The sequence below is a fragment of the Topomyia yanbarensis genome, chromosome 2, assembly GCF_030247195.1.
Source record: "Topomyia yanbarensis strain Yona2022 chromosome 2, ASM3024719v1, whole genome shotgun sequence".
NCBI classification, from domain to species: domain Eukaryota; kingdom Metazoa; phylum Arthropoda; class Insecta; order Diptera; family Culicidae; genus Topomyia; species Topomyia yanbarensis.
In genome coordinates, this window is record NC_080671.1 from 398,677,406 (window position 1) to 398,692,571 (window position 15,166).

A 15,166-nucleotide genomic window follows, 5' to 3' on the forward strand; every position below is an offset into this window, starting at 1 on the left:
TCCATTTAAAATACACAGATCCCTAGGGGCAGATCACTATAGCAATGTATAACAAATTTGCATCAAATTAGAAAAAAAAATGCATTTTATTTCCATTTTTGCATAAACTTTGCACTCCCTCGCAGAAAAGTTTGTTTAGCAAACGACCTACGCTGATGCACTTTGTTCGACGTTTTGTTGAATGTAGGGCTAGTTTTTTGTAGGTTTTTGACGTCTTACACACAACGCAAAATACATTAAGAATTTCTATTTTGATGGAAAGAAATGCATTTAATTTATGCATTTATAATATAAGTATTTATAAATAAAAATATAAGTATTTTTAAATAAAAAGAAATTATTGGTTTATATATTTATATCAAATTTATTATATTTGTTGTAAATTTATTACACTATAGTAACCCTAATAAAAATATTATACACGAACTTTAACCCATATAGTACAACGATTCCACATATTGTTTGGATCATACCCTGAACAGGTCGTTAGGCTCTTGAATGATGAGATGTTTATTAGGGAAACTATAAAAAATTGCATTAAAAATTAGAACTCTGAATAGAACTTCTTCCTTTGGTTATTCTTAGTTTCCTTAATCCAGTAAAGTTCAGCCGGAATTCTGGCTGGTCCTAGTTAGTATTCCGACTCCATTGACACAACCGATTCTAACTACAATCGGTTGTGTCATCGGAGCTGGAATACTAACTGGTACCAGCCAGAGTTCCGGCTCATTTTCCGGCTGGACTTACTAGGAAGTAAATCTAAGAGATTATACTATCTACAGAGGGTACTACAACGGTAAAGGAGGGTGTCGCTACTGCCTTCACGACCTATAGTAAAACAGTCTTGTTGGTTGGCCTATCCTACCAAAGCTACGTATTTCTACCACAGACTAACAGACATAACACTATGAAGAAATTCCTTCGAAAAATATCGATCCGCCAATTTCACTAAAACACTACCTCCACCTTTCATACACGGTCCTAACAACTCATTTGCAAAAGGGTTATCCCTCAGTCTTGGGAACAGTTTTTCACTAGTGGTCTATCCCCCGTTTACCTACCCATAGAGGCGTCATAATCTCAAATGCGGCCACAGTCCCGACTAAAAATATATTTAAAATGACCGTTAAAGCGAGCGAAGAATTGTTTTCGAGTGTTATGTCTGTTAGTCTGTGTTTTTACTTCAATGTTATTGTATCAAGTACATTGCAATTTTCATTCAATGTATTTCCTGTGGATCACTCGGGAATAACTGGCTTAATTTCAGTTACCTGCCCAAGTGTTCAGCAGGTGTTAATTTTGAAGACCAATCCTTGAATTCGTCAATGATCATGTGAGTGATAGCCTTCTTGTTCGCTCGGGCCAGATAACCAGTGTGTTTATAATTTTCAATAATACCGCGAGCTTTTGAAGATGTGTTCAACAACATGTGGCTGTGTACTTTTCAGGTGATATTTCCGGTGGCATGTCAGTTGCAGCAGACGTTGACGAACAGCCGTTTTTAAAAATGTTCGTATCGTTTGTTTTGAGGACAAATAATCACTTATTTTTTCGTCCGTTGCTTTTTAACATGCCGTTGCCTATGGTAATTTGTATGACAACTTCTCGCCAAACATATGATTACGGCTTAAAAGCCAACTGTCAAAATTCTCTTTGAAAGGAAATTTCGGACAAACTGTTACTCGCCAATCACAGACATTGGTAGTTAACAAAAGAGAAAAGTTTTCTTTTTCATTAACTGCTATGAACTGTGTTTAGCCAGTAACGGTTTGTCCAGAATTTCGTTTCCAAAAGAATTTTGACAGTTGGCTTTTAAGCCATAATCATACGTTTGGCGAGACTTGTTTGTTGATTTCCATCAGTGTTGCCCGAGAAATTTGTTTTCATCTTTACCAAGGGGTGACTTAATGTAGCGGTAACTGGAAATAACTAGCTAACTTTTTCGTCAGTTCGTTTCATCAAGTTTCAGGTCGTGTCGTTGGTTAGACGGTCTACCACGGTTACTTCTTTCGTATCTAAAACCTCCGCTTCGGCGTTTAGGTCCGGCAAATCCGCTTCCTGTTTAGAGTACATTAGGTTTGTTCCAGTACACGGAAGTCACTCCGGAGCAAACAGAAGCCAAAAATATTTGATCCTTTTTACTCCGGTTTGCTACCGGAAGAAGAAAAAAGATAGGAAAAGAGTACAGGAACAATTTTCTCCGGAGTACTTCCAGTTTCTCCTGGTACTGGAACAAACCTATTATTTTTTCACTTTAAAATGGCCGACTGAATGTCTTTCGCGTGCAAGGTGTACATTCAAAAAACAAAATACACAAATTATTTTTGCTACCTTCTCAATAATTTGTTAAATTAAATTTAAAAAAATATGCTTTTTAAATTATTTTTTGTGATTTAAAAAAATGTTTTGGACCAATTTTTTTATTCGTTTAAAGCAGTAATTAAAAATCGATTGAATTTGAAAACAAATAAGTTTGTTTTATATATGTTAAAATTTTCTGCGTGATAGCAGATATGAGATCAACCCTATTCAACGTTAGTGCGGTTTTGGCCCTTTGATCGATTTAGCAACGACTTCGGCGCTATTCGACATAACCTGAAATCTGTCCTCTGATGTAAATAAAAACAATGTGCGCTACCTAGAACGGTTCGAATAATCACGTTTTGTTAAAAGACGTGTTCGTTGATTTAATTTTTTGTATATTATTGCATTCAAAGTATCCGTTAAAATGAAAAAAGTTTTTTCTAAGGTAAGAAAATGATTTTGTTTGAAGATAATTAAACATAATAGTATATTTCAGAAGAGAAAAGCCTCAAAGCTAACCGCAATAGAAGAACCTGACTATGACTCGATGGTCGAAGACGGCACTGACGAAGGTTCTGAAGAGAATTATGCCTCCAAACAGGAAATATCAGATATTGATAGTGGCCATGAAAGCGCAGGTGGAAGATTTGTTAGAGCACTTCCACGGGATGTTAAACCAAAAAAAGCTAAAAAATTGAAAGCATCTGAATCCGATGAGAAACATCAACTTAAGATTAAAGCGCTGAAGGAACTGTACAAACCTCCTACAGTCGAAGAGATTAACCGGCTGAAGGAAACGGACAACTTTTATCATTCGAATCTTTTCCGTTTACAAGTTGAGGAAATGTTACGCGAACTAAAAGTGAAGACAAAGGTTACCAACTACGTGGAGCGTTGGTTGGATGATTTTAGGAAGTTTTTGCGCACCTTGAAGGATGCGGAAACCGAAAGATCTTTAGAAGACGTCAGTTATGAAGCTGTCTCCTTTCCACTAACATTTCCGGACAACTCGGATTTCCTCAGCAGAGAAGGCTTCAAATTCGCTCAGCAACGGATTGTTCACCAAATTGGTTCGGCACGACTGGGAACGAGCTATGGGAAAGTACTCGCTGTGGATTTGCTGCTCGAAATTCCGAATAAGTGTTTTCGAAGCGAAGATTACCTAAATATGCGCTACCATTACAAGAGAGCCCATTTTCTGTGCCATTTGGCGGAAGGATTGGCCAAGCAGTCCAAGTATCAGCTTGTTGGGAAAGTGAAATTTGTGCCGTTGAAAGGTGATGCGCTGAAACCGGTACTGGAAGTGACTCCGGCAGAAGATAAGTTTTCCAATCGAGTGTGTTTTATTATTCATGCTGCTTCGATCGGGAAATTTTCTCCTAAACGGTAAGTTGGTAATTTTTTGCATTTAATGAGATTGTAAACAAAGTTAACTTTTGCTAAAAACTGCCCTGGCATAAGTATAGTTCATATAATGTTCAGCTTTTAAAGGAAATGGTATCCATTTACTGCTATCACTAATTTATTAGTTCAGCATGACTCGATATAGAATTCGTGTGCCTGAGTCCTTTTCGGTTGATGTGTTCGATCGAGCTTCAATGCCCAGAAGTCATCCGTGTATGCATGGTTGGGCTTTTCCGATTTATAATTTGATGCAATCAAGTATTCATTGTAGAAGATGTTCTTGATGTACCAGCCACCGAGCCAAGTGCCTCTCGCATCTATAACTTTTTCGAAACCCCACACGCCGTCCGGACGGGTTTGATTGACCTTTTGGTGATTTGCGAACACAGGAGCACGGTCTTCGTGTGTGGATGTATTAGCTGGTCCACCAAAGACATACTCACGAAGGTTAATTAATTTGATGTGGTACAGCGGTTGTATATTCGTCGTAATTTTTTCTATTCGAAATGCTGAATCTGGAACAGTCTCGGTTTCTTGTGAAATCGCCATATATCGCGGCCCTGTGCTGTGGAAATACACTGTTCCGAATATAAGTTTTCGAAGTCCTAAACTTCGGATACGGACGCAGTCGACTGGTGGTGATCCGACATTTACACGATTGCTGCCCGTTGGCGTCAGGATAAGGGCCAATGCGAGCAGGTAGAAATATGTTATTAGCATATCGGACATCGTTATAACTAACGTGTCGATTTTAAAATCGTTGCATTTTAAAAGCTCTTATCGGAGCGGTATTCAATTGATGAATTACTACGGCTCCCTCCGTAACCAAGCAATTTGCTAGGGTGATTGCACGCTAGCGCTCGAAGTAAAATTAAGAAGCAACGTCAGATGTACGGTAGGACTCCTACCGTAGGAGGATGCATGGGATTCCAGTTCATATTGGCTATCTGTATTTGATGATTGAGATATTGCCCACGGTTGGTAGCTTTCCAATTCTATAAGGGTTCATTGTATCCCCCAATCTAGTCAACGTGTGTATTTTTATAAATATTTCATTATCATGGCATACTACAAATATCGTGTTGCAGCACGATATATATATATATATATATATATATATATATATATATATATATATATATATATATATATATATATATATATATATATATATATATATATATATATATATATATATATATATATATATATATATATATATATATATATATATATATATATATATATATATATATATATATATATATATATATATATATATATATATATATATATATATATATATATATATATATATATATATATATATATATATATATATATATATATATATATATATATATATATATATATATATATATATATATATATATATATATATATATATATATATATATATATATATATATATATATATATATATATATATATATATATATATATATATATATATATATATATATATATATATATATATATATATCTCGCTCCGTCGGATTTAAATTAATTCATAGCCCCTACCTACCTTGTTTCTTGTTGGCTACAGCGCCATCTCGCCAATGCCGGGCGTATCGCAAAGCTCCATCTTTGTTGCTCTTGAGCTGCGTTCTTCCAGTTTTCCTACACGATCAGGGATCTCAGATTCTCTTCTACTGCGTATAGCCAACGTGTGGCCTGCCAAGTAGTCGGCGTACTTTTCCTGGTTCCCTACTGAAAATTGTTTTTGCAATTCATTCTTCCAACATTTGTACCACATGACCAGCAGCCCATTGCAGTCTCTCGTATTTTATCTGTTTAACAATATCTGCATTTTTGTGTACTTGGTACAACTCATGATTCATGCGTCTGGGCCACACTCCATTTTCGCATATCCCGCCGAGTATTGTCCGCAGCACTTTACGTTCGTGGACTCCCTCAACGTCCACGCATCGCGGCCATAAAGAGCGTCAGGGAGGATCAGTGCCTTGTTTAGGGCAGATTTTGTCAACGTTTGCAGGTTGCGGAACCTAATCTGGTTACGTAGACCTTAAAAGGCCCTATTGTCAGCTGCAATATGCCGTTTTCACTTCACGGGACCATGTACTTTGTCTTGGCTGGGGTGATGACTAAGGCTACCCTCGCTGTCTCCCTCTTGAAAGGCACGAAGGCCAGCTCTGTTGACAGCTCCTTCAAAAGCAATATTGAACAGCAAATTTGAAAGTTCATCGCTTTGATGCAGTCCATCTAAGGTCATAAAAGTGGTTGAGATGTCATGTGCAATCCGACCAACCACCCCACGTATCAGTCTAACAAGTTTTGCCGGAAAACCATCTTCTGACATAATCTGCCACAGCTCATTTCTTTTTACTGAGTCGTACACCGCCTTAAAATCAATGAACAGATGGCGGGTCTGCAAGTTGTACTCCCGGAATTTGCCAAGGATCATCCACAGGCTGAGCATCTTATCTGTCGTTAATCGGCTCTCACGAAAACCAGCCTGCTTTACGCCGACGAAGGTCTCAGTCTGCTAAACAGGATACGTGCCAGTATTTGGTATGTCGAGTTCAGGAGAGATATCCCCTTGTAATTAGCGCACTCCAGTCTGTGCCTTTTCTTGTAGATGGGTCAAATGAGTCCGTCCAGCCAACTGACAGGCAATTCTTCGTCCGCCTTTATTCTTAGAATAATGCGGTGGATTATACGGTGCAGCTGCTCACTACCGTGTTTGAGAGGTTCAACCGAGATCTCGTCCTTCCCAACAGCTTTACCGGTTTTCAGCTCACGTATAGTGTTATTGGATCTACAGCTTGTTCGTCATTTTCAATGCTTGCGCTTCACACTTTCTACGTGCAGCCTATTCTTTTCGCGGTGGACTCGTTTCTCGACACTTCTCGCTTCCCCGTACTGCTCTCTGTTGAGGCGTGTACCAGCCACTAGCATCCGGCCTCTGGCTGCATTCTTCTCGTTCGTTACTCTCTGGCACTCTTCGTTGAACCAACCGCTTTGCTGGTACCGCTGAGTTGTACCTATCACTTCTCGCGCCGTTATACTCACAGTTCCGTGGACAGCATCCCACATGCTGTTGACATTGCCAGTTACGTTGGTCTCATCTACCCGCTCATCCAGCTTCTGGCAATACTCAGTTACTGCACCTTTAGCCGAAAGACGTTGGATATTGAATCGCATCGTTCTTTTGTTTCTTGGACTCGTGGCGCTTGATAATCGTGCACGAATCTTTGCTACTACGAGATAATGATCCGAGTCGATGTTTAAGCCTCTGAAGGTCAATGACGTCGGAGAAATGCAGTGGTCTATTTGGGAAAAAGTACTGCCACCTGGGTGTCTCCAGGGGTGCTTTTCGATATCCTTACGTGCAAAATAGGTACTACTGATTTCCATTCCCCTAGCATAAGCGAAAGTTGCAAGCCGCAGGTCATTATCTACTTCCCAATCTCTATGAAACCAACACCATGTTCTGTTCTTTCAACACCGCTGCAGTAGATGTGGTACCTGACTGAAGTATTCGCAATGTGGCCCACTGCTCTGAATTCGCGTTCTCCGGTTTTCAGCCGTCGTACTTCCTGTATTTCTGCCACGTGCACGCCAACATTACGCAGTTCGCGAGCCAGGCTCCACGAAATTAAAAAAAAAATTCATCTAGTGATGAAATTGTGCCTTTCTCATTTCTCAACATGATTCCATAACTAACCTAACCCCTACGTTGAGTTTTTGCGAGAAGCATTGCGCGTGCGGGTTCATCCAAAGTCCTTACGTTCCAAGCTCCGAGTTTTCAATCGTTATCCTTTATTTGTTGCCGGGTCGTTTGCCCTTTTTTACTGCACGCTTGCCTTTCGTGGTGTTTTGGGTATTCCGGTAGACTACCTTACCAGGGTTGCACTACCTATATCGCGCTGGTGCGGCTGCCAGCTTAGGTGTAGCTGGCGCGATGCAGCGTTTATTATTCAGCCGCTGGACATCAGTCAGACACTGTTTGAGCCGCACCTCCTGGTGAACAGATGCTCGTATACGCACCTCCTCACTTCGCTAATGTCAGAGGAACAGAACAGCAGCGCTATCAGCTAAGCACACAACTCTCAGCTGGCGGTCATTTGCCATCTTTCGACCCGTGGAAGCGTGAGAAAGGAACTTGTGAGGATCAGAGCTATATTGGATGCTGCTTTTTGTTGTCACAACACCATGTGCAACCCAATTCATAGCCCCTATGTTTGAGTAATCCGGGCAAACGAATGGATCACAGGTTTGCTTGCGTGGGGCCGCTACTTCCGACGGCGGATCGGTGGCAACCTAGCCTTGGTCTGGGTTAGGCAGCAAAGCCGCATTATACTGTCTTCGCTCAAGTGCAACAACCGATGATTCAATATATACCGTAAGGGACCCAATCACAGCGCTCTTAATAAAGTTTCAAGTTTAAAGTTATTGGGAAAAATATCATTAACTTCATTCCGAATTAGAATTTTGCCATCGAATAGACAAATCGATTCCCTTTCTGGAAAAAATAATAATATAAAACACAAAATGTTATTTCATCGTAAGGTATTAAAAAAACCAAACTAACTCTAGCGCGCCATACACCGCGCACTCAGTGAAACAGGGGTTCGTTCACCGTACAGTAAGGATGCCATTCACCGCTCACGGTTGTGATGGTTTTCGTATAAACTTAGTTCAATCGAAATAAAGAAAATCCGTCGCTATATAACTAGACATCTCTATTTATCATCAGTTAATATCAATATGCGTTATTTTCTAACGTCTGGCTCGCGTGTTACCTAGGTTTTGCTGTTTTGTTTGGGCTTTGCGTTTCTTCAACTCTCTTTTTCTTTCCTTTTCCTGATTCAACCCTTCCTTGCTCTTAGTTCTCTTTTCTTCTTTTCAATTTCTTCGCTTTCTAGTATTTGCTGCATATTGATTGGGTTATAGCGAATTTCGCTGAACCGAAAGTCGTCATATTTGATTTCAAAATGCCGTTAAAAATCAATTTCTGGCACATACTCGACAAGGCCATTCCGAAAATACCCATATTGATTGGGTTATAGCGAATTTCGCTAAACCGGAAGTCGCTATCTTTGATTTCAAAATGGCGTCAAAGTCAATTTCTGGCACCTACTCTTCAAGACCATTCCGAAAGTACCCATATTGATTGGGTTATAGCGAATTTCGCTAAACCGGAAGTCGTCATCTTTGATTTCAAAATGGCGTCAAAGATCAATTTCTGGCACCTACTCTTCAAGACCATTCCGAAAATACCCATATTGATTGGGTTATATCGATTTCACTAAACCGGAAGTCGCCATCTTGGATTTCAGAATGGCGTTAAAAATAAATTATTTCTGGCATCTACTCTTTAAGTCCATTCCGAAAATACCCATATTGTTGGGGTTTGGGTCATAAGGAGTCTTGCAGACCCGTCTCTTCCATCTTTCCGAAAATCTTTTGCATTCAAAAGGCTTAGAATATTATTTGCAAAAACCGTGTTAATTGCGAAATCCGCGCAAAATAAAAACTGCTAAAATTCTTCTAAGTTCTTTGCATTTAAAAGGACTTAGAATTTTTTTTTCAAAAAAAGTCTAAGTCTTTTGCATTCAAAAGGACCTAGAATATTTTTGCAAAAACCGCTCTCACCCCGGATAATCGAATCAAACCTATTTTATTAATTTAAGCTATATTTGCGAAGAAATAGGAAATAAAATGATCAGGGTAAATTTTCCTATTATGGAAAATGTAAATGTACCTATTTTGGCCCTACCCGATTTTTTAGAATTTCAAGGTGTGATTTGTATTTTTAGTTGGTTTTCATGTATTATTTATATTGGTAACGAGTTAACGGCATGTATTAGTTGTTTATAGATATTTGTGCGAGAATTCTAAGACAAACTTTTTAACAAGGTGTGTCTTCTGCAATACAGGTCAAACTCGATTAACCGGGGCTTCGATTTTCTGGGATAAATGGTTCAATTACTCGTATACTGTAAAAAATAAAGTAAATAAGTAATCTGCAGGTCGTCTGTTTCTTTTAACCCGCACACTAATTCACGGTGTCCCCACAAAGAGATCCTTGTCCTTGTAACATAATTTAGTTGACCAATGTCGTACCGTCGACAATGACTGGGCAGTGCGTAAGCCTCTTGTACCTGAAGGCATAAAATAGACCCCACTTGCGGTCCTTAGCTTCCTGCCCAGTAACTCCTAGCCCTGGCCTCCTCGTGGCGTCGACTGGGATACGAGTAACCTTAGTGAAGATCGAGTAACCAACCCCGGTGGGAACTTTGGTCGTATGCTGGCAGGGAAGGGGGGGTTACCCTTCTTCGGAAGGTGTAAACCTGTCCTGGTGTCCAGGTGGGACCTTAAGCAGTCCTGGCACGATGGCCCATCGGCGAGACAGGTGGTTGGCGTAGGCCCTATAAGCCGCCCCTTAAAAAACCCACATAACGAACAATACAGAAGAGAATACGACCCAGAACAATCGGCAACGACCCAGGCGACGAATAAAGGATCACGATTGGAAACTCGGAACATGGAACTGCAGATCGCTCGGCTTCGCAGGATGTGACAGGATAATCTACGACGAGCTACACCCCCGCAACTTCGATATCGTGGCGCTGCAGGAACTTTGCTGGACGGGACAGAAGGTGTGGAAAAGCGGGCATCGAGCGGCTACCTTCTACCAGAGCTGTGGTACAACCAACGAGCTGGGAACCGGCTTCATAGTGCTGGGCAAGATGCGCCAACGTGTGATCGGGTGGCAGCCGATCAACGCAAGGATGTGCAAGTTGAGGATCAAAGGCCGTTTCTTCAACTACAGCATCATCAACGTGCACTGCCCACACGAAGGGAGACCCGACGACGAGAAAAAAGCGTTCTACATGCAGCTGGAGCAGACATACGACGGTTGCCCTCTGCGAGACGTGAAAATTGTCATCGGCAACATGAACGCACAGGTAGGAAGGGAGGCAATGTACAGACCGGTGATCGGGCCTAACAGCCTGCATCCCGTATCAAATGACAACGGCCAACGATGTGTGAACTTCGCAGCCCATGGAATGGTAATCCGAAGCACCTTCTTCCCTCGCAAAGATATCCACAAAGTCACCTGGAGATCACCGGACCAAGTAACAAAAAATCAAATCGACCACGTTTTAATCGACGGTAGATTCTTCTCGGACATCACAAACGTCCGCACTTATCGCAGTGCGAATATAGATTCGGTCCACCACCTGGTTGCTGTATGCTTACGCTCAAAACTTTCGACAGTGCATAGCTCTCGTCGAAGCCGAACGCCGCGGCTAAACATCGAGCGGCTACAAGATGGCAGAGTGGCTCAAGAATACGCGCAGCAGCTGGAAGTGGCACTACCAACGGAAGAGCAGCTAGGCGCAGTTGCCCTTGAAGATGGCTGGAGAGATATCCGATCCGCCATAGGTAGCACCGCAGCCACTGCACTAGGTACGGTGGGCCCGGACCGAAGAAGCGACTGGTACGACGGCGAATGCAAGCAGTTAGTCGAAGAGAAGAATGCAGCATGGGCGAGAATGCTGCAACACCGCACGAGGGCGAACGAGGCGCGATATAAACAGGCACGGAACAGGCAGAACTCGGTTTTCCGGACCAAAAAGCGCCAGCAGGAAGACCGAGATCGCGAAGCGATGGAGCAGCTGTACCGCGCTAAAGACACACGAAAATTCTACGAGAAGTTGAACCGCTCGCGCAGGGGCCACGTACCACAGGCCGACATGTGCAGAGATACAAACGGGAATCTTCTCACGGACCAGTGTGAGGTGATCCAGAGGTGGCGGCAGCACTACGAAGAACACCTGAACGGCGATGCAGCAAACGACGAGGATGGCACGGTAACGCACCTGGGAGCACGCGCGGAAGACATTACACTACCGGCTCCGGATCTCCAAGAAATCCAGGAGGAGATCAGCCGGCTCAAAAATAATAAAGCCGCTGGGGTTGACCTAATACCAAGCGAGCTGCTAAAACACGGTGGCGAGCCACTGGCTAAAGCGCTGCACTGGGTGATTACCAAGATTTGGGAGGAGGAGATTTTACCGGAGGAGTGGATGGAAGGTGTCGTGTGTCCTATCTACAAAAAGGGCGACAAGCTGGATTGCTGTAACTACCGAGCAATCACCCTGCTGAACGCCGCCTACAAGGTACTCTCCCAAATACTATGCCGTCGACTATCACCAATTGCAAGAGAGTTCGTAGGGGAAGTACCAGGCGGGTTTCATGAGCGAACGATCTACCACGGACCAGGTGTTCGCTCTTCGTCAAGTACTGCAGAAATGCCGCGAGTACAATGTGCCCACTAGAGTGCCCAGAAAAATAATGAATTTTTGAAAACTCACTCGGCCCACCCCTGAGTCGATTCCTAGTCCCACCAGGAGTACTTGCTTCAAATTTGAAGCAAATCGGACAAGTCTAGCTACCGGACCAAGGTGCCTGAAGTTTGAAAGTTGTAGATAATAGAATTATCTTCTTAAGTTTCACTTTTGGTGATAATCTGATGTATACAGTGCCCCCTAGCGGTGAAAATGTTCGCAAGTGGGTTTTCTCCATGTAAATTGTCGAAAAATCCCATACAAACTTCAAGCACGTTGGTCCGGTAGCTAGACTTGTTCGATTTGGCTCAAATTTGGAGCAGACACTCCTGGTGGGACTAGGAATCGACTCAGAGGTGGGCCGATGGGGGTCATTTTTTTTCTGTCACTCTAGTGCCCACACATCATTTGTTCATCGACTTCAAAGCCGCATACGACACTATCGATCGAGATCAGCTATGGCAGATTATGCACGAGTACGGATTCCCGGACAAACTGACGCGATTAGTGAAGGCGACGATGGATCGGGTGATGTGCGTAGTACGTGTCTCAGGGACGCTCTCGAGTCCCTTCGAATCACGCAGAGGGTTACGGCAAGATGATGGTCTCTCTTGTCTGTTATTCAACATCGCGCTGGAAGGTGTAATAAGAAGAGCAGGGATCGACACGAGTGGTACGATTTTCACAAAGTCCGTTCAGCTACTTGGCTTCGCCGATGACGTTGATATTATTGCACGAAACTTTGAGAAGATGGAGGAAGCCTACATCAGACTGAAAAGAGAAGCCAAGCGCGTCGGACTTGCCATCAACACGTCGAAGACAAAGTACATGATAGGAAGAGGTTCACGAGAAGAGAATGAGAACCGCCCGCTTCGAGTTTGCATCGGTGGCGACGAAATCGAGGTGGTTGAAGAGTTCGTGTACTTGGGCTCACTGGTGACTGCCGACAATGCATTGATACCAGCAGAGAGATTCGTAGACGCATCGTGGCAGGAAATCGTGCTTACTTTGGCCTCCGCAAGACACTTCGGTCGAATAGAGTTCGCCGTCGTACGAAGTTGACCATCTACAAGACGCTGATTAGACCGGTAGTTCTCTACGGGCACGAGACCTGGACCATGCTCGTGGAGGACCAACGCGCACTTGGTGTCTTCGAACGGAGTGCTGCGTACCATCTACGGTGGAGTGCAGATGGAAGACGGCACATGGAGACGGCGAATGAACCATGAGTTGCATCAGCTGTTGGGGGAGCCGCCCATCTGTCATACCGCGAAAATCTGACGACTACGGTGGGCCGGGCACGTAGCCAGAATGTCGGACAATAGCCCGGTGAAAACGGTTCTCAATTGCAATCCGACCGGTACAAGAAGACGTGGCGCGCAGCGAGCACGATGGATCGACCAGGTGGAAGACGATTTGCGGACCCTTCGCAGACTGCGTGGCTGGCGACGCGCGGCCATGGACCGAGTGGAATGGAGGAATCTTTTGTATACGGCACAGGCCACTTCGGCCTTAATCTGTTAATAAATAAAATGTCGTACCGGATTGTCAGGTGATCATTATGCATGTAGTCTTCGGAAACTATCCCACTCATGTTTGTCACCAGCGAAGAACTACAGAAGTTACGTAGATGATGGGTTCTCGGCGGCTTTAGCAAGAATTACTGCTGGCGCCCTCTTTACATAGCCTAACATCCATTTTTGCTTGAGCTACCCAAGAATTGAAATCGCTTCCAGAGACTGCCGGGTCTCTTATCAAAATCTTGTTAATCATTTCTTGGCCAACTTTTTTCTACCGCATGTAGGGTTCCAAAACTATTTTTCTTAGAACTGTTGGCATCATGAAATGCGAAAAAACCTGGTTCACTAAAGATAGGGGCTTCTTTCGCAGTGCTAGAAGCTGATCAATATTTACCTTCCGATCAAGTCCAATTTCACGAAAAAGGTAGTTGAAGGTAGTCTAAATTAAAAAGTTCTATCAGTTTGCAATAATATTTACATACTAGCTGTAACCCGGTGCGGTTCGCTACACCCATCAGGACTAAACGAAATATTTTAAAAATACTAAAAATAGCAAATATTTTTGCTCGCGGATAGACAATGTTCTTAGTTTGACCACCTGGAGCACAATTAAATTAATTGCTCTGTTTTCCAACACACAATCGTTTGAAATCCCTTGATATCATTCGAATTCGAGGTACATCTGCTCCTTTATATTTTCTAGCTACAATGGTCGCTTAAATGAAATTTTTCAACCAAAGCACAGTTGTGGTGGGTCGATGTTGCGCAGTAACTAATATAATAGGCACACAAAGTTGCAATTGCAACACATGCGGTGCACAGTGTTGAAAAACGACGTTTTCACGATCAAAATTCAATAACTCCTGAACCATTGGTTTTGGAGAATGGATTTTTAGAAGAAGTTTCTGGATATAAATAGATGCGTCTTTTGATATAATGAATTGAGTGATTAATCTCCTAAAAAAGAGCTAGAAAATTTATTTCCCCAAATTTAGCTAGAAGCTCGCTGTCTTCAGTAAAGTTCTAGAAAATATTATTGTGAAAATCTTTAGGGACCATCCATAAATGACGTAGCGGGGAGTGGGCGTAGCGTATTGGTAAATCGATTGCCTTGTACGCAGCGCACCTGGGTTCGAGTCCCGACCCCGCACATAGGGTTAAAAAAATTTCCTAAGAGATTTTTCTAACCCGAAGAGGCGAATGACCTTAAGGTTAAAACCTCTATAATTGAAATAAAAAAAAAAAAAAAAAAAATGACGTAGCATTATATGGGGGAGGGGAGAGTTTTGTATTTTGTGATGATGTGTGACGACAGGGGGGGGGGGGTAGGGGGTCATGTCATGCTACGTAGCTTTTTTAAAGGGGAATAGGGGTTGACCTGATGTCACGACAATCTTACCCATTTCATCTAACTAACATCGTTATTGATTTTTTTTTTAAATTTACGGGGACAACGAGGGGGGTGAGGATTACCGTCAAGCTACGTAATTATCAGGGGGGGGGGTATATTGAATTTTGTGACGAAATGCTATGATGGGGGAGGGGAGTGTTAAAAATCACTCAAAAATGCTACGTCATTTATGGATCATCCCTTAC

The 15,166-nt window shown here is 42.5% G+C and overlaps 1 protein-coding gene across 1 annotated transcript in view; it reads left to right on the forward strand.

Moving 5' to 3' along the window:
• The first annotated feature begins 2,604 nt into the window (after positions 1–2,604).
• The window catches only part of LOC131684877 (nucleolar protein 6), a 34,597-nt gene continuing 22,035 nt past the window's right edge, over positions 2,605–15,166 (forward strand). Inside the window, exons 1-2 of the mRNA XM_058968118.1 lie at positions 2,605–2,749; positions 2,801–3,690. Coding sequence (XP_058824101.1) covers positions 2,729–2,749; positions 2,801–3,690 — 911 coding nt within the window. The 5' untranslated portion in view covers positions 2,605–2,728. The remainder of the gene's footprint in view (positions 2,750–2,800; positions 3,691–15,166) is intronic.